At 49.7% G+C, this 26,405-nt stretch overlaps 1 protein-coding gene across 2 annotated transcripts in view; it reads right to left on the bottom strand.

Annotated features, from left to right (window-relative positions):
- Positions 1-26,089, bottom strand: part of LOC124522857 (complement C3-like) — a 37,838-nt gene extending 11,749 nt beyond the window's left edge. Inside the window, exons 1-26 of one of the 2 annotated variants that reach the window (XM_047094529.1) lie at positions 25,974-26,085; positions 25,390-25,582; positions 24,893-25,055; positions 24,724-24,794; positions 22,863-22,957; positions 22,700-22,782; positions 22,527-22,617; positions 22,171-22,273; positions 21,953-22,079; positions 20,675-20,790; positions 20,423-20,569; positions 19,816-20,031; positions 19,489-19,695; positions 19,000-19,158; positions 18,583-18,712; positions 18,245-18,316; positions 17,884-18,081; positions 9,666-9,774; positions 9,294-9,379; positions 4,274-4,416; positions 3,956-4,168; positions 2,281-2,347; positions 2,086-2,172; positions 1,306-1,509; positions 796-871; positions 340-499 (exon numbers count right to left, since the gene is read on the bottom strand). In XM_047094529.1, the coding sequence (XP_046950485.1) occupies positions 340-499; positions 796-871; positions 1,306-1,509; positions 2,086-2,172; positions 2,281-2,347; positions 3,956-4,168; positions 4,274-4,416; positions 9,294-9,379; positions 9,666-9,774; positions 17,884-18,081; positions 18,245-18,316; positions 18,583-18,712; positions 19,000-19,158; positions 19,489-19,695; positions 19,816-20,031; positions 20,423-20,569; positions 20,675-20,790; positions 21,953-22,079; positions 22,171-22,273; positions 22,527-22,617; positions 22,700-22,782; positions 22,863-22,957; positions 24,724-24,794; positions 24,893-25,055; positions 25,390-25,582; positions 25,974-26,050 (3,393 nt within the window). In that variant the 5' untranslated portion in view covers positions 26,051-26,085. Of the gene's footprint in view, positions 1-339; positions 500-795; positions 872-1,305; positions 1,510-2,085; positions 2,173-2,280; positions 2,348-3,955; positions 4,169-4,273; positions 4,417-9,293; positions 9,380-9,665; positions 9,775-17,883; positions 18,082-18,244; positions 18,317-18,582; positions 18,713-18,999; positions 19,159-19,488; positions 19,696-19,815; positions 20,032-20,422; positions 20,570-20,674; positions 20,791-21,952; positions 22,080-22,170; positions 22,274-22,526; positions 22,618-22,699; positions 22,783-22,862; positions 22,958-24,723; positions 24,795-24,892; positions 25,056-25,389; positions 25,583-25,973 lie in introns of both variants that reach the window. The other variant, XM_047094528.1, reaches the window with a different exon arrangement.
- Positions 26,090-26,405: the final 316 nt, after the last annotated feature.

Consider the following 26,405-nt stretch of genomic DNA (forward strand, 5'->3'; position numbering starts at 1 on the left):
GGAGGTTGTAGCAACTGTGAATCCTAGGCCCTCCTCCTGAAGTTTCTGATTCCTGCATCTCAAGTCTAGATTGAGAACATACTTTTATAACAAGTCTGAAGGTGATTATGCAGCTACTGGCCTGGGGACCACATTTGGAGAACCACAGCTGGGAAGGGTTCTATATTTTCAGAGCAAAGCGGGGGGGGGGGGGGGCGCTTTGGTGTTGCACTAGCCTCTGAAGGTCTCTGGTCTTCGCAATGGGAAAGTGATACTCTCAGCTGAAGGGGTAGCCTTTCATGTCTATCCTGTTACTCCAGGCGCCCTTCCCCCAGCATGCCCATAAGTCCTGCTTCTTACAGTCATTTCTTGATGAATTACGGGCCCATCTTCCTGGAAGACCCCATCAGGCTTCTGCTTCTCCAGGATCAGCCATTTGACAGCCCCGCAGAGGACCTGGGAGTTGATGGCAATGAGATTGGCTGCCAGAGAGAAGACCTTGACCACGTAGGCTGTCAGCCTGTGGGCGGCACAAAGCGTCAGCCAATCGCCTCCGGGATCCAGAGACTGCCATTCCAGGAAACCAATGAGCAGAGAGGGGCGGGGCCTACAGGCTGGCCCGGCTGGCCCAGCTCCCCCACCCAAGGCAGGCGCCAGCCTAGCCACAGGGGGCGCTTGATGTCCACAGGCCACGTGGCAGCTCAAGGTGGGCGGCTCATTGGTGTGGGCTGAGGGTCCATAGCATAGGGCCCTTCGGGCGAGACCTGGTGGGACCACCCAAGGCCGCCTTGCTCAGTGGGGTGCCAGACCACTCACCAGGTGCTGGCTTTCCGGTTCTGGAAGGCCGCAAAAGCCGAGTTGTCTTGTCTGAAGGCCAGCTGCTGGGAGTACCCTGCAGGGAAGCCAGAAGTGTCTCCAGAGGAGCAGGGGCTGAGTGGAGGGGCTCAGGGGACAAGGATTCTCTGAGGGGCGAGACAGGGGTTCAGGAAGGAATGAGGGGGCTCAGGGCTGAGCAGGGAAGTCTGCTAGAAGAGCGGAAGGGGCTTCTAAAAGGGGAAGGAGTTCTCAGAGGAGAGGGGTTCAGAGAGGCGAAGGATCTCAAGGGGGTTCAGGGCAAGGGTCCTCAGGGAGAGAGGGAGTTCTAGAGGGCTCAGAGGGGCCCAGGGTCTCAGAGAGGGCAAAGGTCAAGGGAGGTCTTTGAAAAGAAGGGATCCTGAAAGGGGAGGAGCTTAGAGGAAGGGCGTGGCCTGGAAAGGGGCCTGGGTCTCAGGGAGGACCCTGCTCTGGAGGTGGCTGGAGCAGAGAGGGTCTCCCAGGCAGACCCACCCTTTTCGATGAGCTGCAAGGAATCCTGCCTCTTTTCCAGGCCGAACTTCTCCCACTGCTCCGTTTGGTCCAGGTAATGGACTGCGATGACTGTGGGTGTCATTCCTATCATGTTCTGCTCCCCACAGCCCGAGGGGGTCACGATGAGGTGCTTCAGTCGCTCCGCGTCAATGGCATCCTCAGTCAACTGAGCCACTGGGGTCCCTGCAACCCAGCAGGAGGACAGGGCTCAAGCAACTCACCCACCATGGGGTGGGGTGAGAAGGGCCAGGGCTGTCCACAGCGATCCCAGGCTCCAGGCAGCCAGTGCCAAAGAGGTCAGGGGCAGTTGGGGGCTGAGGGGACGTGATGGTAGGAGGTAGGAGGCGGGGGTAGGGGAGTGGGGAGGGTGTCTACATTTGTAGGGAAGGGGGTCTTATGCTTCACACAAATCTGCTCCCTGAGCCTCTTGTTACAAGTGGCAAATTAATTCCAGAACAATCGTCACCAATACTTAGATCTTGCTTCATGCTGTTGCCAGGCGCTGTTCTAGAGAAACATCATACAGTATCTCATTTAATCCTCTCAACAAGCCTTTGATATAGGCTCTATCAGCAAAGGCTATTTGCTGAACTAAATACTGCCTGGAGCCTTCTATAAAACAGATCAGGGAGGTGGCCTGCTGTTCTAGCTGTAGTGGAGGCAGGGGACACACGGTAGTATACATGCCCAGAATTAGGAGAAATTAGGTCCCCTTCTCCAGAGCTGTGCCTTCCTGGGCGAGGGTCAGTGGCAGCTCACCTTGCAGGAGGATCCTGGTCTCTGAATCTGTGTCTGGTACCTGGTCACTGAGGTCTGCGGCATGGACCTCCTCTCGCTGCACTCCGTCTGCCAGTGGAATGGGAGGGACCCGTGGCGTCACCCTCTCCCACAAGGCCCTGCCTCACCCCCTACCCCACACCCCCAGGTCTCACCCTTCTGCTGTGGCTGACTCACTTTGGCCCCGGTTTTCTGGATCCAGTGTGTGAACGGCCACAGTTTTGTCGACTCTGATCCCTTCAGGCTGAACAGTGTTGGGATGGGATGGGGGAGGGGGAAGTCGGGTGAATAAAAGAACAGACACAGCTCATCAGCAGGGCATGGGCACGATGGCATCACCCATCCTAGTTCTGTGACTGGGAGTCAGTTTACCCCCACTGCCTCTCAAATGTCCTTAAAAGAAAAGAATGTGCATAAAGTGCTGAGTACAATGCCTGGCACTTAGTAAGCGCTCAGTTAAACTAGGGGCTATCTTATTATCAATGTCCCAAGCGAAGCTCTCCTTCCATGCTGGACTGCTGCTGTTTGTGCCCTTCCATCACACATTCTCCTTGAAGCTGGTACTAATGCACACCTTTTCCTTTGGAGACCCAGTCTCCTCCATGGCATGCTGGTAAACATTTGGTAGCCATCTCTCCAGGAAGAAAAGATCCTGATTTGTGGCACTGGCAGTTTCCATCCTGCGAACATCCCTGCCACAGTAGATTTCAAGCTACCAGCATCAGAGGGTGCAGAATTGGGAGTTGTGGACACACTGTCTCTGGGGAGCGCCGTGCAGGCTCCAGCGCCCTCTTGGGTTTCTTCCCATGTTGCCACACTGAGCCACACTGGGACCCCTGATAAAAGGGATAATTAAGATTGTGCTCCTGGGGGTGCCTGTGCGGCTCGGTGGAAAAGCATGGGACTCTTGATCTTGGGGTTGTAAGTTCAAGTCCCACATCGGATTACTTAAAAATAAAATCTTGGGTCGCCTGGGTGGCTTAGTTGGTTAAGTCTCTGCCTTCAGATCATGATTTCATGGTTGGTGAGTCTGAACCTTGCATCGGGCTCAGTGGTTACAGCTCAGAGCTTAGAGCCTGGATCTTTCTTCAGATCCTTTGTCTCCTCTTTCTCCCCCTCTCCGGCTCATGCTCTGCCTTTCTCAAAAATAAATAAGCATAAACAAATTTTTTTAAGCAAATAGACTCTAAAAAATATGAGTTTGGTTCCATTAAAGTCAGGAAAGAAAAACATAATAAATTCCGGCTTGGGTATAAATAAGACGTGTCACTGTAAAATAACAACGTCAGTTTTAACGCATTTGCTTTTCAGCGTTTCAATATTTTTTCAATGACTTTAACATTTCGGGGGAAAATTAACCACTAAACAATTTCAACCATTAAATAAAGACACGTAGACGGGGGCCTTCATTTGTCCTTTAGCTTCAGGCTCCTATTGTGGTCTGACTTGGCACTGTCTCTATTTAAAATTTTGATCTTTTGTGTATCATGAATTTTTTGGCATTAATTTTGATTCCTTACAATATTGCATTAAAACACTGTTGCTCTTATGATCTCCCATTTTGCTTGAAAATATTAAGGAAAGATGATATGAGGCTTTTATTTTTATTGAAGACTTGATCTCCTATTATATTTGAGAATGTTCATCACTAGGAAAGAGTGAAAATGTAAGTGTTTCGCACTTACCCTAATCCTGGCCTTGCTTCCGAACTTGCAGGACTCCCAAGCATCCTAAGCTGGACACTGGACACTCTTGGTGTCTCAGAGTCAGTGTCTCCAACCTGGGTTGACAGCATGGGGAGACAGGAGCCTCTCCCAAAGGACAAGGGACTGCAGGTGCCCCAAGGACTCACCACGACCTTCAAGGGCTTCTTGACACCATCCATGATGAAACGATTGTAGACCGCAGCCTTGACCTCCACCTCATGTAGACCGACCTTCAGAGGCACGACAACAAAAGGCACAGCCATTGAGGACTTGGCTGGGATATTCAGAATCTGCTGGTAGCGCTTCTTGGCGGTGGCCAGGCTGCAGAAGGCTGGGTTGTAGATCAATTCCACCCGCACCTGCCAGGGAGAGAGTATCAGTCAGAGGGGCAGGTGCCATGGCCACCTCCCCCAACCATCCAAGCTCTCCATCATACCTCTGCCCCCACCCCCCCGGGAACCCACCTTGAGCTCCCCAACATCCTGGTAATTGTAGAGCACGGCTCGGATCTCCACTTGCTCATTGCGCACGACAGAGTAGGGTAGCCGCAGGTCGATGAAGAAGTCTTGCATCACCGTGACTTCATAGGGGTCAGCCACACAGATCCCTGCCCAGGAGTGGAGTGTCAAGGGAAGGAGGTGGACAGGCTCTCAGTGCTTACCCCTCACTGCGGGAGCTGTGTCAAGCTCAGCCTGTGTTTGTGCAAGCCCAGGGGCTAAACAATTGCACAGGTGACACATTACCGATAGTGGTGGCAGCTGGGAGTCCCTGTGATGTACGGTTTCCATTTTCTTCTTGTAGTTTTACTCATAGGTAGGTGTGCAAGGGGAAGGGCTCGAGCACACCCGAAGGGTCCATACCTGGGCTCTCCAAAATGGTAGCCTGAGCTCTCTCTGGTCCCTGGGCACTTGGAATGTGGCTAGCTCAGAAAACTTTTTAACACATGTTTGGAACAATTTGCATATGCCAACCTACCTTTTCAGCTGTACATTTTGCAAATCCTACAATACAGATCAAAGTATTTCCAATGAAAGGCTAGGGGTGCCTTTCCACTGACTGGCTCAGTCAGTGGTGGGTGTGATTCTTGATCTGGGGCCATGAGTTCAAGCTCACGTGGGGTGTGGAGATGACTTACAAATAAAATTAAAATCTTAAAAAAAAAAAGATGAGCACCCTCCTTGAGATGCTCTGCAGACATAAATATGTACTAGATTTCAAAGGCTTAGTACAAACAAAAGCAAAATGCATCTTTCACAATTTTGAGATATTAATAGGTTAGTCTTAAATATCAATAGATGATTATTATAACATTATCATTAGCGTGACGGTGGGTTTTTTTAACATATTTTTCAGCATATTTTTTCAACGTATTTACCACAAGTTGCAAGAATAACATTGTGGAGATATTTGGTTACAGAAAAATGTATGATAAAATGGATGTCACCTCCTCTTTTTTTATGGGGCTCCGAGAAAATTTAAAATGACATGCAGCCTGCATCGTATTTCTGGTGGACGGTGCTGATCTACAGGCAGTGAAAATGACTGCAAAAGCGATGGTTAATTTGTGATTCAACAGCTACTTGGCTATATTGAAGCACTCGGTTGACGCAAGCAAAATTTGCAACAGCATTATCATATTGAAATGTTACACTAAAAAAATAAATAAAAATAATGTTGCACCAAGAAATGATTAAAATTTGGGGAACTGTGTGTCTCAGTCAGTTAATTGTCTGGTGCTTGATATCTGCTTGGGCCATAATCTCTCAGTTCCTGAATTTGAGCCTGGTGTCAGGCTCTGAGCTGATGGCAGGGAGTGTGCTTGGGATTCTCTTTCTCCCTCTCTCTCTCGCTCTCTCTTTCTCTAAAATAAGTAAACAATTGAACAGAGTTAATTAAAAAAAATAAATCTTAAAATTTAATATATATATTTTTTGGTTATTTTTCAGAAGTGAGGAAGAATAGAGGCTTGAACAAAATCATTATTTCCTAACCTTGGTCGTTATTAATCATCCTTAACCCCCCATCCTCGGGGGATCTGTTATACTCATGGGAGCTATTTACCATTTCTTATCTACTATTCGTTTTTACATTTTTTTAAAGTTTATTTTTGAGAGACAGAGACAGAGTGCAAGCGGGGGAGGGGCAGAGAGAGGGGGAGACACAGAATCTGAAACAGGCTCCAGGCTCTGAGCTGTCAGCACAGAGCCCGATGCAGAGCCTGAACTCATGAACCACAAGATCATGACCTGAGCCGGAGTCGGACATTTAACCGACTGAACCACCCAGGTGCCCCTCGTTTTTACATTTTTATTACTTATCTTTGGTCATCTCTACACCCAATGTGGGGCTCGAACTCACAATCCCAAGATCAGGAGTCACACGCTTTTCCCACTGAGCCAGCCAGCAGCCCCTGTTTTCACATTCTTAAAGCCAGATTTAATTTACTCTGGTGGGTGAAAAACCAGCTTTTGCACCACAAACAGGAGGCTACCTCCAGGGAAACAAAACGGTTTTGTTTTGTTAAATACTGGCCAGCTCACGTTGTGCCTGCAGAAAGCAGACCTGCTCTCTCCTTGCTAATCCAACTCAGTCAAGACCTACAGAGGAGATGAGGACATCCTTGCACCAGACTTAGCTTTTCTCTTGAACAAGCCTGAAGGAGCGAGAGAGAAGCACACACAGAGTGACTTCTGACACACCATCTGTGTTATGTTTGAGGCAGGGAAACGCCTACTCTCCGTGACCCTGGAAGGACAGCTACATGTCACCGCATGTTGGTCCAAACCCATGGAAGGTACATCACTGAAAGGGGACCCGAGCTTTTGACTGCACCTGATGATAATGTATCAGTGTTGTCCCAGGGATTGTGGCAAAGGTACCACCTAATGCAAAAAAGGGTTAGAGATGGGAATTGGGGGGAATTGAGGAGTGAGTGGTAATTCTCAGTTGTTTCTGTAAACCTAAATTGTTTAACAAAACTCATTAATTAGGAGCCCCTAAGGGCTGGGGGGGAGCCCGACCCACCCAGTCGGTTGAGTGTCTGACGTCGGCTCAGGTCATGATCTCACAGTTTGTGGGTTTGAGCCCCATGTCGGGCTCTGTGCTGACAGCTTAGAGCCTGGAGCCTGCTTCAGGTTCTGTGTCTCCTTCTCTCTGCCCCTCGCCACCCCCGCTCGCACTCTGTCTCTGTCTCAAAAACAAATAAATATTTAAAAAAATTAAGAAAACCCATTAATTAAAAAAATATCAACCAGGGCACCTGAGTGGTTCAGTCGGTTACACATCTGACTCTTGTTCTCAGCTCAAGGTCACGATCTCATGGTTCATGAGTTCGAGCCCTGCATTGGGCCCTGTACAGCCGACAGTGCACAGCCTGCTTGGGATTCTCTCTCTCTGCCTCTATCTTCCCCTCCCTCAAACATACTGCCTCTCTCTCTCTCAAAATAAATAAATAAGCTTAAAAATATAATCGTACCTGGTAAGACAACAGTATTGAGAAGATGTCACACGGGTACAGAGAGCAGAATAGAAAAACCATAGGGCCCTTTAAGATGCTGACCCCATCACTCCCAGGGGGCATTGGGCAACTTCTGGGGATATTTTGGGGACATGTTACAACCGGGGGTGGGGGTGCTCCTGGAGTCTTTAGGTAGAGGCCGCGAATGCTGCTCAACATCCGATATTGCACAGAGAACCTTCCACAGAGAACCACCTAGCCCTGAACAACATCAGTGATGAGGTGCAGAGACCCCGGTGCAGGACAGGCCTTCCCCAACCTCCAGACACACACAACCCCCCACTCCCCGCCCCGTGGGTCATGTTAAATGCAGGTTCTGATTCAGCAGGTCAGGAGTGGGGTCCAAGATTCTGAATTTCTACAAACCCCCAGGGAAAGCACCTTTGCCAGATTGCTAGTGGTTCAGGGAGCAGGCTTTCAGAAGCAGGGATCTAAACTGTGCCTTTCAACTTTCTCTTTTCAAGCGGCAAGAACCTTTCTTATTTCAAGGAAACCTCACGCAGGCCCTCCATATGCAAACAGGGACAACGAGGAGATAGGAAGATGCTCTGATCTGAAACATGGGCTTGGGCCTCCAACCAGGAGTGTGCTGAGCTGTTACTGGAGCTCCAGACGAAAGGAAAAGTATGTGCCCCATGAATGCATGCACCACCCTCCCTCGGTCAGGAGAAACTGCCAGTTTCAGTTCCCTCAGTTAAAAAAGACAAGCAAAGACGCAGGTTTTGAACATCTTGAAGCCAGGAAAGGGAAGTGATAATAATGTGTAATGTATTATAAATGGTAACAAAACAAAATTATTAAACACGTTGGTGTGGCATGAAAGAGATATTCATACTTCCCTTCGTGAGTTTTAACATACCTCCTTTGTATTTTTACCTTATGGTTTTAATTTTTGTTTTAATGTTTATTTATTTTTGAGAGAGAGAGAGAGAGAGAGAGAGAGACCAAGCGCGAACAGGGGAGGGGCAGAGTGAGAGGAAGACACAGACTCTGAAGCAGGCTCCAGGCTCTGAGCTGTCAGCAGAGAGCCCGATGCGGGGCTTAAATTCACAAACTGCAAGATCATGACCTGAGCCGAAGTCAGACACTTAACCCACGTAAGCCACCCAGGCGCCCCAGTGGCTTCTATTTACAATGGAGACATTTTGTTCATCATGGATTATTATATATATATATTTTTTTGCATTCACATTTTGTTTTCAAAATGATCACAAGAATATATTACGCATCTGGGCTTAAAGTTATCGCCTCCCTCTCCTCACCCTGCTCCCAGGCCTGCCCGAGACCACGCCTATTAGGCCAGGGCCCCCCAGCTCCCTGTGTCAGGTCCCCAGCCTCCTGGTTACCTTTCTTTTTTTCTTTTTTCTTTTTTTTGCCAAGTTTCACAATCCGACCACGGATGTTCCAATCATACATTTCATCCTGCTTCCTCTTTTATATTTTCTTAATCGCTTTACCCATCACCCTGTCAACACCACCCCTTAAGCATGTTTGTTGTTGCAAATTATTCTGTATTATAGTACAATGGTAGACATATGTCCTTATGTCTGTGTCCAAACCTGTAGATCGTACAACACTGAGAGTGAACGCTCATGTCAATGATGAACTTGGGGTGACGATAGGCGTGTCAGTGTCACGAATACGCCATGCTGGTGAGGGATGCTGATAGTGCCTGTCTGCGCGGGGCAGACTGTGTGCGTCAGGGGTGGGTAGACTGGGTGTATGTGGGAACTCTCTGTACCTTCCCCTCAATTTTGCTGTCAACCTAAAACTGCTCTCGAAAGAAAATCTATTTACAAAAAGCGCTGACTCGTCACCCACAGAGCAGGATCTGACACCCCCACTTGTCACCTGGGAGCAGTGTGTCAGCCACCAAGAAACAGGGGATCTCTCTGGATGGGATGAGAAAACGCCCAATGGCCCTGGGATCCCTGACTTGTGAGCATGGGGCCACCACCTTCTCTCACCTTTCTTGTTCGACAAGCTCACCGCCAGAATCTCCCAGGTGGTGATGGAGTCTTTCAAAAATATATTCATGGTCTTTGTGGAGATTCTGGATAGAGGAGAAGTGGGGGTATCAAAAAGAGGCAGGTGTCAGGGGCCTGGGGGGAGAGCTGGTGTGGAGGGGCCCCAAGGGGCAGGTTGGAGGGAGGAGTGGGGGCTGGGCACATGGAGGGAGCCTGACTCTTGATTTTTTTTCTAGGCTGGGTTGTGGAGTTGCCCAGTGATTCCAGAAAAGAGAGGCATGGGTGCATGCAAACGAAGTGGTCCAGATGGGGCCGCTATAGGAGCTGGCCTGGGGGTGGGGGGGTTAAGGTGGGGGGGTGTCTCAGCCTTACCCATCTTTCTCAGGTTCACTGAGTTCCTCTATGCGCCACAGCCAGCTCTCAGGGAACTGGCTTCGGGAAATGATTTCCTCTTCCGGGATTATATCTTCATCCAAGTCACCTGGGAGGCATGGGTGAGGAGGAGACAAATCTGGGTTGAGAACAGACCCATTTCTCCACTGTCCCCAGAGATACTTATCTCTACACATCTCTGGATTAACTTTATAGTTAATAAACTTTATAGTTTATTTGATTTTCTTCCTGACCTTTTTTTAATGCCCCTTTCATTTTTCTCTTTGTATGGGAATCAGGCTCCTCTCACCTTTCCTTTTTCCAGGGTTCCTTCAATGAACAAATGAAAACACACCTGGTGGAAGGTCCAAACCATCACCACCATGAGCAGTGGGATAGAACAGCCAAATATGCAACAGAGTGCATGATCACACTCCACAAACACTTCTGGAAGTCCCAGGACCTGGGCAGTGTATGACCTATTCTTAAAATAGTAGGACTCACAGGTGCAGGACACATAACAAGCTATTAAAATGTGTAAAAATCAGAAACCTAGCCAAAATGATGAAATGGAAGAATTCTCCTCAAAAGAAATTCCAGGATGAAATGACAGCCAGAGAACTTCTCAAAACAGATCTAAACAATATATCTGAACAATAATTTAGAAAAACCATCATAAGACTGATAGCTGGGCTTGAATAAAGTATAGAAGACAGCAAAGAATCTATTGCTGAAGAGATCAAAGACCTATGAAATAATCAAGAAGAATTAAGAAATGTTGTAAATGAGATGCAAAATAACCCAGCTGCAGTGACAGCAAGGATGGAAGAAGTCGAAGAGAGAATAAGCGAAATAGAAGACAAAGTTATGGAAAATGATGAAGCTGAAAAAAAGGAGGGCAAGGAAATTACTAGACCATGAGGGGAGATTTAGAGACCTACGTGATTCTGTGAAATGAAATAATAACCGTATCATAGGAGTTCTGGAAGAAGAAGAGAGAAGGAAAGGGGCAGGTTTATGTGAACAAATTATAGCTGAGAACTTCCCTCATCTGGGGAAGGAAACAGGCATCCAAGTGCTAGAGGCACAGAGAACTCCCTTCAAAATCAACAAAAAATGACATAATCATAGTGAAACTGCAAAATACAAAGATAAAGAGAGAATTATGAAAGCAGCTAGGGAAAAACGGGCCTTAACCTACAAGGGTAGACACATAAGGGTAGTAGCAGACCTGTCCACTGAAACTTGGCAGGCCAGAAACGAGTGGCAGGAAACATTCAATGTGCTGAAGAGCAAAACTAGGCAGCCAAGAATCCTTCATCCAGGAAGGCTGCCATTCAGAATAGAAAGAGAGATAAAGGCTTTCCCAGACAAACAAAAACTGAAGGAGTTTGTGACCACTAAACCGGCCCTGCAGGAGAGCGTAAGGGGGACTCTGTGAGTGGAAAGCAGCAATGACTACAAGGGACCAGAGACATCACCATAAGCACAAAACCTGCAGATAACACAATGGCAGTAAATCCATACATTTCAATAATCACTCTGAATGTAAATGGACTAAATGCCCCAATCAAAAGACACAGGGTATCAGAATGGATAAAAAAAAAAATAAGATCCATCTATATGTTGCCTACAAGAAACTTATTTTAGACCTGAGAACACCTGCAGATTGAGAGTGAGGGGATGGAGAACCATCTATCATGCTATTGGACATCAAAAGATAGCTGGAGTAGCCATACTTATATCACACAAACTAGATTTTAAAACAAAGTCTATAACAAGAGATGAAGAAGGGCATTATATCATAATTGAGAGGCGTATCCATCAAGAAGAGTTAATAATTATAAATGTTTAAGCCCCCAGTGTGTAGCACCCAAATATATAAATCAATCACAAACATAAATGAATGTATACACAATAATGCTGTGATTATAGGGTACTTTAATACTCCATTTACCGCAATGGACAGATAATATAATCAGAAAATCAATAAGGAAACAATGGCTCAGAATGACAGATGGACTTAACAGATGTATTCAGAACTTTTCATCCAAAAGTAGCAGAATACACATTCTTCTTGAGGGCACATGGAACTTTCTCCAGAAGAGATCACTTACTGGGACACAAATCAGCCCTCAACAAGTATAAAGAGACTGAAATCATACCATGCATATTTTCAGATCACAATGCTATGAAACTTGAAATCAACCACAAGAAAAATTCGGAAAGCCCCCAAATACATAGAGGTTAAATAAAACCCTAGTAAAGAATGAATGGGTAATTCAGGAAATTAAAGGAGGAATTTAAAAATGTATGGAAGGGAATGAAAATGAATACATGAAAGTCAAAACCCTCTGAGGTGCAGCAAAGGTAGTTCTAAGAGGACAATACATTGGATTTCAGGCCTTTCTCAAGAAGCAAGAAAGATTCCAAATACAGAATCTACCCTCACAACCAAAGGAACTAGAAAGACAGCAGCAAAAAGAAAAGAAAAAAAAACAACAAAAAACAAGCCCAAAGCCAGAAGAAGAGAATTAATAAAGATTAGAGCAGAAATAAACAATATAGAATCCAAAAAACAGAACAGATAAATGAATCTAAGAGCTGGTATTTTGAAAGAATAAACAAAACTGATTACCTCCTAGCCAGATTTCTCAAAGAGAAAATCTGGTTGGGAACAGATAAAATCACAAAGAAAAGAGGAGAGATCACAGCAAACACCACTGAAATACAAAAATTATTTGAGAATACAATGAAAAATTATATGCCAACAAACTGGACAACCTGTAAGAAATGGACAAATTCCTAGACACCCATGCACTACATAAACTCCAAAGGGAAGAAATAGAAAATTTGAACGGACCCATAACCAGTGAAGAAATTGAATCAGTTATCAAAAATCTCCCAACAAATAAGAGTCCTGGGCCAGATGACTTCCCAGGAGAATTCTACCAGACATTTAAAGCAGAGTTAATACCTATCACTCACAAGCTGCTCCAAAAAGATAGAAATGGAAGGAAAGCTTCCACGCTCACTCTTTTTTTTTTTAATTTTTTTTTAACGTTTATTTATTTTTGAGACAGAGAGAGACAGAGCATGAACGGGGGAGGGTCAGAGAGAGAGGGAGACACAGAATCCGAAGCAGGCTCCAGGCTCTGAGCCATCAGCCCAGAGCCCGACGCAGGGCTCGAACTCACAGACCGTGAGATCGTGACCTGAGTTGAAGTCGGACGCTTAACCGACTGAGGTAGCCAGGCGCCCCACACACTCATTCTTTCACGCCAGCATTACCTTGATCACAAACCAAAGACCCCACTAAAAAGGAGAATTACAGGCCAATATACCTGATGAAAATGGATGTAAAAATTCTCAACAAGATATTAGCAAATCGAATTCAACAGTATATTAAAAGAATTCCTCAACATGATCAAGTGGGATTCATTCCTGGACTGCAGGGCTGGTTCAATATTTGCAAATCAATCAACATGATACATCACATTAATAGAAGAACGGATAAAAACCATAGGATCCTGTCAATAGATGCAGAAAAAGCATTCGACAAAAACAGCATCCTTTCTTTAAAAAACCCTCAAGAAAGTCAGGATAGAAGGGACATGCCTTAACATCATCAAAGCCATATATGAAAGGCCACAACTAATATCATCATCAATGGAGAAAAACCGAGAGCTTTGCCACTGAGATCAGGAACACGACAGGGTTGTCCCCTTTTACCACTGGTGTCACTGGAAGTACTAACCTCAGCAATCAGACAACAAAACAAAATAAAAGGCACCAAAATTGAGAGAAGTGTCAAACTTTCACTCTTCACAGATGAAAGGATACTCTACTTGGAAACCCAAAAGACTCCACCAAAAACTGCTGGAACTGATCCATGAATTCAGCAAGGTCGCAGGATACAAAATCATTGTACAGAAGTCGGTTGCATTTCTAGACACAAATAATGAAGAAACAGAAAACTATATCAAGTAATCAACCCCATTTACAATTGCACAAAGAACCACCAATACCTAGGAATAAACCTAACCAAGGAGGTAAAAGATCTGTACACTGAAAACTATAGAAAGTTTATGAAAGAAACAGAAGAAGACACAAAGAAATGGAAAAACATTCCATGCTCATGGATTGGAAGAATAAGTATTGTTAAAATGTCGATACTACCCAAAGTGATCTACACATTCACTGCAATCCCAATGAAAATAGCAGCAGCATTCTTCACAGAGCTAGAACAAACAATCCTAAGATTTTTATGAAACCACAAAAGACCCCAGATAGCCAAAGTAATGTTGAAAAGAAAACCAAAGCCGGAGGCATCACAATCCCGGACTTTAGTCTGTATTACAAAGCTGTAATCATCAAGACAGTATGGTATTGGCACAAAAACAGACACATAGACCAATGGAACAGAATAAAGACCCCAAAAATGGACCCACAAATGTATGGCCAACTAATCTTCAACAAAGCAGGAAAGAGTATCCAATGGAAAAAAGACAGTCCTTTCAGCAAGTGATGCTGGGAAAACTGGACAGCAACATGCAGAAGAATGAACCTGGACCACTTTCTTACACCATACACAAAAATAAATTGAAAATGGATGAAAGACCTAAGTGTGAGACAGGAAACCATCAAGATCCTACAGGAGAAAACTGGCAGCAACCTCTTTGACCTCGGCCGCAGCAACTTCTTACTTGATGTGTCTCTGAAGGCAAGGGAAATAAAAGCAAAAGCGGACTATTTGGGACCTCATCAAGGTAAAAAGTCTCTGCACAGCACGGGAAACAATCAACAAAACTAACAGGTAACCGATGGAATGGGAAAAGATATTTGCAAATGACATAACGGATAAAGGGTTAGTTAGTATACAAAATCTATAAACAACTTACCAAACTCAACACCCAGAAAACAAATAATCCAGTGAAGTAATGGGCAGAAAACATGAATAGACACTTTTCCAAAGAAGACATCCAGATGGTAAACAGACACATGACAAGATGCTCGACATCACTCATCATCAGGGAAATACAAACCAAAAACACATTGAGATACCCCCTCACACTGGTCAGAGTGGCTAAAAGTAACAACTCAGGAAACAACAGATGTTGGTGAGGATGTGGAGAAAGGGGAACCCTCTTGCACTGTTGGTGGGAATACAAACTGGTGTAGCCACACTGGAAAACAGTGTGGAGGTCCCTCAAAAAATCAAAATTAGATTTACCCTATGGCCCAGCAATAGCACTACTAGAAATTTATCCTAAAGGGCACACGGGTGCTGATTCGTAGGGGCACATGTACTCCAGTGGTTATAGTAGCATTTCAACAACAGCCAAATTATGGAAAGAGCTCAAATGTCCAGCAACTGATGAATGGCTATATATAAAGAGAATGGAATACTACTGGGTGATGAAAAAGAAGGAAAGCTGACCATTTGCAACAACATGGATGGATCTGGAGGGTATTATGCTAAGTGAAATAAGTCAGTCAGAGAAAGGCAGATATCGTATTTTTTCACTCATGTGTGGAATTTGAGAAACAGAAGACCATAGTGGGAGGGAAGGAAAAATTAGATACAAAGAGAGAGGGAGACAAACCATAAGAGACTCTTAAACATAGAGAACAGACTGAGGGTTGATGGGAATAGGATATGGGGGAGTGGGGAAAATGGGTGATGGGCATTGAGGAGGACACTTGGGATGAGCATAGGGGTTGTATGTAAGTGATGAATCATAGGAATGCGCTCCCGAAGCCAAGACTACATGCATTGGCAATAAATTTAAAAAAAAAGAAAGAAAGAAATTACACAAGGCTGGGGGAGAAAACACCTGAGTGTGTGTAAGCCATATCCCAGTAGATCAGATATTTTGTCTAATTTTCCTCTTTGAGAAAGAAAGTCTATAGGCCACTGGAGCAGAAGGCACCAAGCCTAGATTAGAATAATTTGCACAGACTGAAGATTCAGCCCTTTACTCATGTGTGTTGGGAATCTTTGTGTGTTTTTTGGGGGGTGATGGTGGAGGGCGTGCTAGCCTTCCAGCTAAAAGAATTCAGAAATATGTGTCCCCTTTGGTGATGTCTGCCTTTAGGAGGTGACTGCACATTTCTAAGCAAAAATAAATATATTAAATGAATGAATAAATAAATAAATATAAATATAATAAATAAATAAATAAATAAATAAATAAATAAATAAATAAAATAAAAATAAAAATATGAGTGTACTTGAAAAGTATGTGTTACCATATAAGGATCTATACCTGCTGTCATACAGGCTACATAAAAATTGATTTGGGGGAAATTTTCCCTTGGCTTAAATTTTGCCCTGATCTGATAGCAGAAAGAGGTTTAGAAATAGACTATCCAGGAATAAGGAGGAACTTTACAGTGGAGAGACCCAGCAGACAGCGCCTTAATCACGTGATCAAGACTCACAGCACCAACAATGGGACAAATCAATGTCTTTGGGCTCCCGACATGCTGCACTGAGAATCCATAGTGTCTCTCCTGTGACAGTGCTGCCCCCAAATGCAAAACCTGGATGTCATTACGAGGAAGCATGGAGCCAACCCAAACCGTGGGACAGGCCCCCAAATAGCCGGACGTGAAAGTCACTCAAGACGGCTGTGCTGCCAGGGGTTGAGCAGATCCAAGGACACCAAGGAGACCCCACCAGTAAATACGACGTCTGCTTCTGCACAGATCCTTTTCCTATAAAGGATCCAAGCCAAACCAGACCAGACCAAACCAAAGGGAAACCACTGGCCAGCCTGAACAGGGTTGGAGGTTTTGGTGGTGGTAACAAGTCAACATTAACGTCCTAATTCTGATGCCTGTGCTGTGGTTTTGTGGCAGAATATCTTTGCTTCTAGAAATTCCACACGGAGCTAATTAGGGGCCTCAATGGTGCGGCCTCAAATGATTCAGAGGGATAAAAGGTTTTTATGCCCATTTCTCCTTTTTCTGCTTGAGTCTAAAGATTTTTTAAAAAATGATGATGTTTGCTTGGATCGGGCAGCCTGCCGCTATGGCGTTTCCCCATCTTCCTTAGTTTTTAAGCAAAGGGGTTCTGTTTCGTGACTTTTCATCCTGTGGTCGATAAGGTAACTTCCCTCGGTTTCAAGAGCCGCTCACACTGGCCCTTGTTCTCAGAGCCCAATTTGGACGACACAGTTTCTGGTCCCCCATGAAAACGATGGGATGTGCAAAAGAAGTGTTCAAAGGGCCAGTGAGAAGGGTCAGTGCAGCAAGCACCACTCTGCACACAGGGGTTAAAAAGAGCAATCTGGACAGGGCGGGCCGAGAGGGAATCTGCCAGGGGGACCCTCACGACAGGGGCCATGCTGCCCATGGTGCGGGGGACTCTCTGTGGGCTTGGTTTCCACTGCACCCATCCTAGCAGAAAGGCCTTTCTCTACATAAGACACATCAAAAAGCATTTTTAAAAAGCAGACATCAGGCCTCACTGGGCTCAAAGGCTCTGAGCAAATGGCAGGTAGGATTCCCACCAGTTCTGTCAGGGCCGCCTTGTGGTGGGGACCACTCTGGTTCTGCTTTCAATGGGCTTCTTGGAAGAGAAATTTCTCTTGGCTTAAGATTTATTTGGCCCGAGATGTAAAGTTTCAAGCGTGCACATGTTTCGTCTTATCCAGAACTGAATGAATGAATGAGTGAATGAATGAATGAGTGAATGAATGAATGAGTGAGTGAATGAATGAGGGAGGGAGGGAATGAATGAATGAAAACAAATCAACAGATGTTGTTAGGCATTGAGTTAGGCACCTCTTTGGAAAGCGACATAAATGAGTTTTCTTTGGTAAAGGCAGGCTAAAAACGCATCTCAGACAGAAGCATCCTCCCCCTTCAGACAGGCCCTCCTCCCCCCTCAGACACAGGCATCCTTCCACCCAAACAGGCCCCTTCCCCCATTCAGATAGGTTCTTCTCCCTCAGACAGGTCCTGGCTGCTCTCACCCAGTCTCCCCACTCTGGCTGCCCTCCCCCCTCAGATCAGGCCCTACCCCCTCTGATCAAGCTTTCCCACTCTGGCCTGGGCCTCTTCCCTCAGACCAGGCCATCCCCACTCTCACAGAGCTTCCCCACTCTGGCTGGCCTCCTCCTTCAAACCAGGCCTGCCCCCCTCTGACCGAGCCTACTCCCTTCAGTCCAGGCCCTCCCCGCTCTGGCCGGCCATAGGCAAGTGGACTCACTCCGGGCCAATCCCAGGTGGGCACTACGGGTGTGGTTGAGCCTCAACTGGGTGATGTAGTTGCAACAGTCCAGGAAGGCCTTCACGCACGAGGCCTCGTGCTGGATGAACCGGGCCCTGCGCTGGCACGAGAACTTCATGGGGTTCTCCCGCATGCCATGTTCACAGCACTTGCGCAGCTGCCTTGGGTACTGACCCACTGTGGGGACACGACACCGGTCAGGGCCTCAACCGGGACCTCAAAGCAGGAGGAGCTCAGGGCGGACCACGGGTAGGATGTCCCCAGGGCCGGGCCCTGCCCTGCTCCCTCCTGGGATGGATCCCGGAGGGACAGGGTTTGGGGGGAGGTGGGGGGCCCCAACCTTTGTCCATCCTCTTCTCCATGAGCATCACCGAGCGGCGGCGCCGGGTAGCTGGTTTGGGGCACTGGGGATCTGAGTGGAGGGCACACGCGAACAAGATGGGTTAAGCGTCAACGGAGGGTCCCCGATGTACTCCTCTCAGTAGCCGTGAAGGAGCCATGAGTTGTTGTTCCCATTTGACAGATGAGGAAACTGAGGCTCAGTAGGCAGTGATTCACTAGGTGGGGGCTGGGGCAGGACTTGAACCCAGGGCCCCCACCTGCTCTCAGCATCTGAGGACCTCAGAACAGTGCCCTCCACCTGCTCTCAGCATCTGGGGTGGAGGCCCCGGCCCTCACCTGTCCTATCCGGGGTCTGCAGGTTTGTGTTGGTCTGGAAGGCCAGCCCTGCGTCCGTGAAGACGCCGGCATAATCCTTCCCGCTGCCTGCGGTGCAGCCGATGTCAGCCTTCTCTACCACGTTCCAGATCTGTGGGAGGGCAGGGGTCACCAGGCTGACATGTCCGACCGCCCCTCCGTTCTGGTCCCAGACCCCTCTCAGAGCTGTGTGCACAGCCCCCGCCAACCACCCCCAGCGCGGACTCCTCCATCTACGCTCCCACCCGCAGCCTTCACTTCCGCGCCACGTCTGTGTCAGTCCCAGCTTCCGTCCCGCCCACGCCTAACCCCACTTCCGGTTCCCTTCTGAGCGCCACCCGCGCCTCCGCCCCACGCCACCCCTTTGCTTCTGCCATACCCCAGCGGTACGGGGCGCACCTTGCTTTGAGTTAACTTATTCTTCTTGTTCAGCACGAACACGCCCTTGTCCACCACCACGAGCCCCACTCGGGCCCCGTGGTCTCCCTCGATCTTGAGGGTCATCTGCTGGCCAGGTAGGTGAACCCTCTCTTCCTTCCTGCCACCTTTCACCACCAGCTGTTGGGGGGGGGGGTGTGCACAGAGGTAGGAGTGAGGGGTCAGCCCTGCCAGGCTGGGTCTCCATCAGCAGTCAGCCCAGGGCAGTGTCCCTGCTGTGCTGATCAGGAAGGGGCAACGGTGGAGACAGACAGACTGAAGGCGGAAAGGCCAGCAGGGAGGGAGATACTGAGGCTGAAACAGAGGTGGGGAGAGAAGGAGCTGGAAAAGGAGAAGATGGGCCTCGGTTGGGGAGCCCACCCAGAAGGCTGGAGAGAGGCAGAGACGGAGCAAGCACTGGCCAGGTGGGGAGAGCCAAGATGGGTGCAGAGGAAGGCTCCGGAAGCTTACCTTGCCCACACAGGAGTCCTTGACATCCACCCACACGGAATCGGCCACCACCTCCCTCTGGCCATTGCTGTTAAGGCAGGTGTAGTAAACCACCAGGCGGAAGGAAGGAATGAAGTCCTCAGTGATGGTCAGGGGCAATGCGACCACATCCTGGCCGAGCTCACGCTTCTGTCGACCCACCTTCAACAGTTTCCCTTTGTTCATGATCTGGGGGAGACAGGTTGGGGTAAGGAAGAATCAGCAAGGTCGGGCGGGGGGGGTGGCCCTGGACTGGGGGTGCTGCAGAAGTAAGGAGGAGGGGTCTGGGGATCCTAGGAGGGCACGGACCAGGTAGGTGTAGTAGTAGATATCTTTCTGCTTGGTGGTGGTGGGGTCAATTCGCAGGTGGATGTTCACATTGAGATCTTCCCCTGGCTTGAGCTCCACGCGAGGTACAGACAGATGGAGGTAGTTACTGCAGCTGCCCATGATTTTGTAGGGTTGGGCGAGCATACTGCTTGTGGCCTGTCGTGACTCCAGGATACCATCCTTCCTAGTGATTACCTGGGTGAGGAAAGGGGGATGAATTCTGGCCCCCCAAAGATGTCCACATCCTAATCCTTGGGACCTGGGAATATGGTACCTTCCCTGGCCGAGGGAGTTTGCAAATGGGATTAAGGGTCTGAGGATGGGGAGTGTTTTGGATTATCCAGGTGGGTCAAATGTAATCACCGGATCCTTAGAATATACCTATGCAGATGGCCAGACTGCTGGTGCAGATAAGATCCCCTCTATGCAGATGAAAACCCTCTATGTGAATGGCAGGATCCCCTGATACAATAAAAGGACCCCGCTCCTCACGTGGCAGGATGACTGTGGCAGAGGACAGATTCCCTCCATGCAAATCCAGTCCCCTATGGCCTGAGTGTAGGGCTACAGGTGGGCGAGGACTCACGGTGATGGGCAGGGGCACCGGTTTGTTGGGTGTGTTGATGATCAGCTTGGCCACGCCGTCTTCCTGGGTCAAGGACCGTGCACTGGAGTCCTGGGTCTCCACAGGGACGTTGCGTGCCGGGGAGCCGTCGGGGTTCGTCACGAACACCTGTGGGTGCAGTGCAGGGGCAGGTGGAGGGCGTTCAGGTCGACCCAGAGGCGTGGCTGATGCTCAGGGGAAGGGTGGGGGAGGCAGCCCCACACCGGGTCTCACCATGAGGTCAAAGGGCATGCCTGGTTTGAAGAACTTGGACGTCTTGGTGAAGTGGATCTGGTAGGGGGAGGTCACGATGGGGATCCCGCTGCGCTCCGCCTCCACCATGTCGCTGCCTGACGGGGTCAGCCGTGAGGGCAGGTTCCTGGGCCACCCCTCCAGGTTGGACCACACCTTACACTGGGCCTCCCTCGGACTGCGCCTCCTGCATCAGACTGGCTAGAACCTTCATTCTGTTCCTCCCCCATCAGACTGGCTGGAACCTTCATTCTGTTCCTCCCCCATCACTGGGACTCCTCTGTCAGACTGGATCCCACCTTCATGCTGGGCCTCCCTCCTCAGACTGGACATCATCCATCAGACAGGATCCAACCTTCATACTGGCCTCCTGTGCTCAGACTTCCTCTGGCTTCCTCTGTCAGACTGTTGCCCACCTTCATTCTGGCCTCCCCACTAGGATGGGACCTCCTCTGTCAGACTGGCCCCCAACCTCACTGGGCCTGTTTTCAGACTGGGTCCATTCTGTGAGACTGGATCCCAATTTCATTTTGGGCCGCCCTCCTGAGACTGGGCCTCCTCTAGCAGACTGGATCTCACTTTTATTCTGGACCTCCCCCCTCAGACCAGGCCTCCTCTGTCAGACAAATTCCCACCTTCATAGTGGGCCTCCCTCAGACCAGGCCTCCTCTGACAAACTGGCGGGCACCTTCATTCCTCAGACTATGGCTACCCTGTCGCTGGCTGCCACCTTCAGACTTGGCCTCTTTTGTCAGACTGGATCACGCATTCATACTGGGCCTCCCCCCTCAGACTGGGCCTCCCCTGTCAGACTGGATCCCACCTTCATACTGAGCCTCCCCCCTCAGACTGGGCCTCCTCTACAGACTGGATCTCACTTTCATTCTGGACCTCCCCCACTCAGAATGGGCTACCTCTATCAGACTGGATCCCACATTCATTCTGGGGCTCCCTCCCCCCTCAGACTGGGCCTCCTCTATCAGACTGGATCCCACTTTCATTCTGGACCTCCCCCACTCAGAATGGGCCACCTCTATCAGACTGGGTCCCACTTTCTCTCTGGGGCTCCCCCCACCCTCACAATGAGCCTCCTTTCTCTAACTGGGTATCACTTTCCTCTGGATATCCTCTCTTACACTTGGCCTCTGCCCTCAGACTGGTTCTCCCCTGTCACACTGCATTCCACATCCATTCTGGGCCTCTGCCCACACACTGGGCCTCCCCCCTCATTTGGGTCCCTTTCCTCAGACCAGGCCTCACCTGAGTGCAGGATAACGGTGACAGACACGTACAACGACTTCCCCACCAGGGCATCTGCTCCGGAGGGTTCCACCCCGCTCAGCAGGACCTTTCGTTCCAGCCTGGCCTCCCCACTGCCATCATCGATCTGGGGGAGGAAGGAAGGCTCAGAGAGGGGGAGGGGCGCAGGTGAGGGAGGGGGAAGTCCACAGTGGAGGAGGCTCAGAGGGGCAGAGCACCTGAACACGGCTGAGGGACTGGGGCAGCGAAATCCTCTGCTCACCATCCTGGACCCCAAAGATGACGAAGGCTATTCCATCCACATTCTTCCCATACAAGAACCTGAGAGGCAAGAGGGTCTCAGATGCTCCTCTCCTGAAGGGCGAGCCTGCCTGCAAACTTCCACGGACCCCTGGTCCCGCGCCTGGTGCTTACCTGGCCAGTATCTGGTCCCACACCTGGCCACACCGCTCCCGGGTTCCCTTACCCGGCCCCTACCTGGCTCCACCCCTAGCTGCCAACCTGGCCCATCATCTAGCCCTCACCTGGCCCCCCTCCCCTCCCCTCCCACCTGGCCCCATTCCTAGCCCCTCACCTGGCTGTGATGGTGACCTCCAGGCCCTGTGGGTCATCAATGTAGTAGAATTTCTCTGTAGGCTCCACTTGGACCTCAAAACTGGGCAGCACTGGGGTCGAGACGGCACCAGTAGGGTGTCAGCACTGGGCCTGGCACTTGGGGCCCCCACCCTGACTCCTTCCTCCTCTTACCGTACTCCTTCACCTCGAACTCAGCAGAGAATACCTGCTGTGGGGCATCTTCATAGTGGGCTTCTATCTTCCACTGCCCTGTACTGTGGGGAAGGCAGGTGAGTGAGCCAGCCAGACGCCCTCCCTTGGCAAAGGGAACCCCCTCTAGGAGGGCCTGACATACTTGACCAGCTCCGGGATGTTCCAAGACAGGGACAAGATGCCAACCTGGTTCTGAGAAGATAGGGAGTCCTTCTTGATGAGAATATTGTCGGGGGTCTGTGGAGACAGAGAGGGCGTGTCTCTTCAGAGACCTGGCTTAGCCCCTAGACTCTCTTCCTCCTCTCTGTGTCTGGACACTGTCTGTGTCATGACTACTGGGGCAGTGGTTATGAACATGGACTTGAGTCAGTCAGCCTGGGTTCAAATGCCCACTCTCCCACTTAAGCGCTGTGTCACCTTGGGCAAATTACTTGATGTCTCTGTGCTCAATGTGCCCAGCTAGAAGAAGGAGAGGAACATGGCCCCTACCTCACTGGCTTGGCACATGATTCATGTAAGCTGGAGCTCACCCTCGTCGGCGGCTGTCTGAACACTGATAGTAACTAGCATTTATCACCTACTTTGTGCCCGACCCTGTGGTAAGCATCCTATGGGCGCTAAGTCACACAGCATTGCCTACCTTCGACTCTTTGACCTACAAGAACACAAAGTCGTGTGGTTCAACCTAACACACAGTATGTCATTCGTTGCAAATAACTAAACACCAGAAGACATCATGTAAAAATCTGGCTTTCTGGCTTCTCTTGGAAATTGGGATAACCGTGGATACGGGTTCCTGTTGGCACATAGCGACATTTGACTGGAACTGGGCAGAGGCTCTACCGTTAGAGGTGTGTGTTCTCCATTCCCCACAAATCCCACCGATCCCCACAGTCAGCTTGTGGCTGTCAGGACCTGGTCCCTGTTACCTTTGCGTGATTGCAAGAAATACTCATGACGATCCTCTGAGAACCACCTACCTCTTCCCTGTCCTTCACTTCCTCCTTCCATTCCCCCTCCCCCCCACCCCTTTCCTGCCTTAGCCCAGTAAATTGTAATGAAATTACTGTATGCCAAGCACCCATCCTGTCTGGAATTTAGGTTCTTTGGAGGTCTAGCGAGCGGGCAATTAGCAAATGAATACGTTCAATTTATAGGATGCCTAAAGGAGATGACAGGAAGGGAGACCAGTGGAGAGAGTGTGTGTGTGTGTGTGTGTGTGTGTGTGTGTGTGTGTGTGGGTTGGGAGAGGGTGTCTGCAATTTTACAGGTCCTCAGAGAGGCTTCCCTGTAAAATTGTGCCATCGGTGACATTTGAGCAGAGACTTGAATGACGTGATGGAGCAAGCTATGTGGGTATTTGGAGGAAGAGCGTTTTGTGAGTAGTGGGGGAACAGCCTGTGCAAAGGTCCTAGGGCTGGCTCTTTATGGCAGTTGGAGGGACAGCAATAAGGCCCATGTGGCTGGAGCAGAGTGAGTGAGGGGAAGAGGGGGAGGAGAGGAGGGGAGGAGGACAGGTAGGGGACTGGGCAAGTCTTGCAGGGCCTTGGGGAGTGCTGGGAGGACTTAGGCTTTTACCCCAAGGAGGTGGGAGCTCCTGGAGGGCTCTGGGTGGAGGAGGGTGGGACAGGAGTTGGGTGCTCGAGGCTGCCCCCTGGCAGCAGGAGGCGGATTGGGCTACAGAGAGTTTTTATCTGTCATCTCAATCTTCAGCTGAGCAAACCAAGGCCCAGGAGGCTGAAGTGACCTGTCCAGAGTGACACGGTCCCCAGAGGTTTGCCTGGAGCCGGAATCCACGGGCAGAAGCATCACTGTGCCTGGTATCCCTGGATCTCTGCCCTGTGTCCAGGGCTCTTTCTGTGTTCGTGGCTCTACAGGTCTCTTTGCCTTTAGGCCTCTGCAGTCCTGCCTTTTCCGGAATCTCTTCTCTGTCTCTATCTCTTTGTCTCTCCCCGAGTCTCTGCCCAGGGGGAGTCATCGTCTGGGTTCCCCGCTGCTGGTACCTGGATACTGACGATAACGGTCCGGCCCACGGGCAGTAGGTCGTTGTCCACGGTAAAGATCCGGTAGAGGACTGGGAGATGATGTTAGAGAAAGGGGGCGGCGAGTGAGGCCCTGCCCCTCCCCACAGTCCCCCCCAGCCCTCTCTCCAGCCACCGCCCAGCCCCTTACCCGTGGAGCCTGGGGTATAGATGGGCTTGTCCGTCTGGATGAAGAGGTACCCGCTCTGAAAGCTGACCAGCACCACCTTCTCCACCACGGTGCTCCCAAAGTCTGCCTGGATAGTCACGAATTTTTTCTCCTTCCCTGATGTTAATTCCTTGCTGGCTGGGATCTAGGCATAGCCAGAGAATCATTGAGATGCTGCCTCCCGGCCCCCTGCCCGCATTCAGCCCCAGACTTTCACCTGCCTGCCCTTCCTGCCAATAGCACCTGTCCACCACTCCGGGTCTCCCTGGTGTGCCCAGGTTGGGAGCAGAGGGGTGGGTGGGGGAGCAAGGGTCTAAGATGGGTAGGGATCAGAAAGGGGGATGAATAGGGGGAATTAGACAAGGGGCTCAGAGGACCTCACTTAGGAGAGGCGCTCAAAGCTAGAGGCTCAGGATAGGAGAAGCTAATTGAAGGAGGAGTCTCAGAGAGGGGAGAGGGGCATCAGCAGGTACATCCACCTTGATTTTGACCATGCTCATGTGGTTGTTGTCTTTGGTCAGAGCGCTGTTCTCACTGGATAGCACTTGCTTTTTCACTGGGAAGTCGTGGACAGTGACCGCGACTGCAATGTTATTTTCGAAGTCATGGGCCTCCAGCAGCACGGTCTCCTCATTCTCTAGCCGCAGGATGTTGGGGGTGATCATGGAGAACCTGCAGGTCGGGTGGAACACGGGACGGAGCTGCCGTTCTAGGGACCAGGGTTCCAATCCTCACCCACATAGCACGAAGCCCCCAAATCCTGTGAAGTCAGATCTCGAGGCCTCCAAGTGATTCCACAGCCACGGAATCACTGAACATACCACAGGCACCCAAACCCGCAGACCCCTGCTTCTAGAAACATCCGCCTCCCATTGTAACCCGAGTGCCATGAACCCCCAGCTCATGAAATCATGAGCTCACAGGCAGCCCAAGGCCATTCACATCCCAACCCGCTGACCCCTGCCTCCGCAGACACCCACGTGCGCCCTGGATTCTACTAGGACCTGAGCCCCACCCCCACCTCACAAGTAGCCCGGTTTGGAGAAGGGTCATGACCACTCACATGGGGTCCCCCGGTGCCAGGGGCAGGATGGGAAGCAGCAGCAGCAGCAGCAGGCTGGGGCCTGAGGCAGGCCCCATGGTGCAGGGACGGTGGAGGGACAGAGGGACGGAGGAAGCGGACTGGGAGGGAATGAGCAGAGGCTGCTGGAGGCTGCCTTTTATCTGGCTCCCGCCTCCCCCCTGCAAGCTCAGCCCAGCCCGCAGCTCCCGTGGCTTCCCCCTTCCTGGAGCTGCCCCAGATTTCTCAATACCATTTCCTAAGTTTTTCAATCCCTGGGGCCAGTGTGTCCTGGGGTAACTGACCCAAGGGCATGTCCTCCAGCAACATGGACACACCTTCCCCCTGCCAAGGTCTCCCTCAGGGTCAAGGTCAGTTGGTAAACAGGGACCTTTCCCTGTTGCACCTACTTAGCGGTGGAGGAACACTGAGGGC

The sequence above is a fragment of the Lynx rufus genome, unplaced genomic scaffold, assembly GCF_022079265.1.
Source record: "Lynx rufus isolate CCGP_SWC_20201006 ecotype Redwood Valley unplaced genomic scaffold, mLynRuf1.p SCAF_4, whole genome shotgun sequence".
NCBI lineage: Eukaryota > Metazoa > Chordata > Mammalia > Carnivora > Felidae > Lynx > Lynx rufus.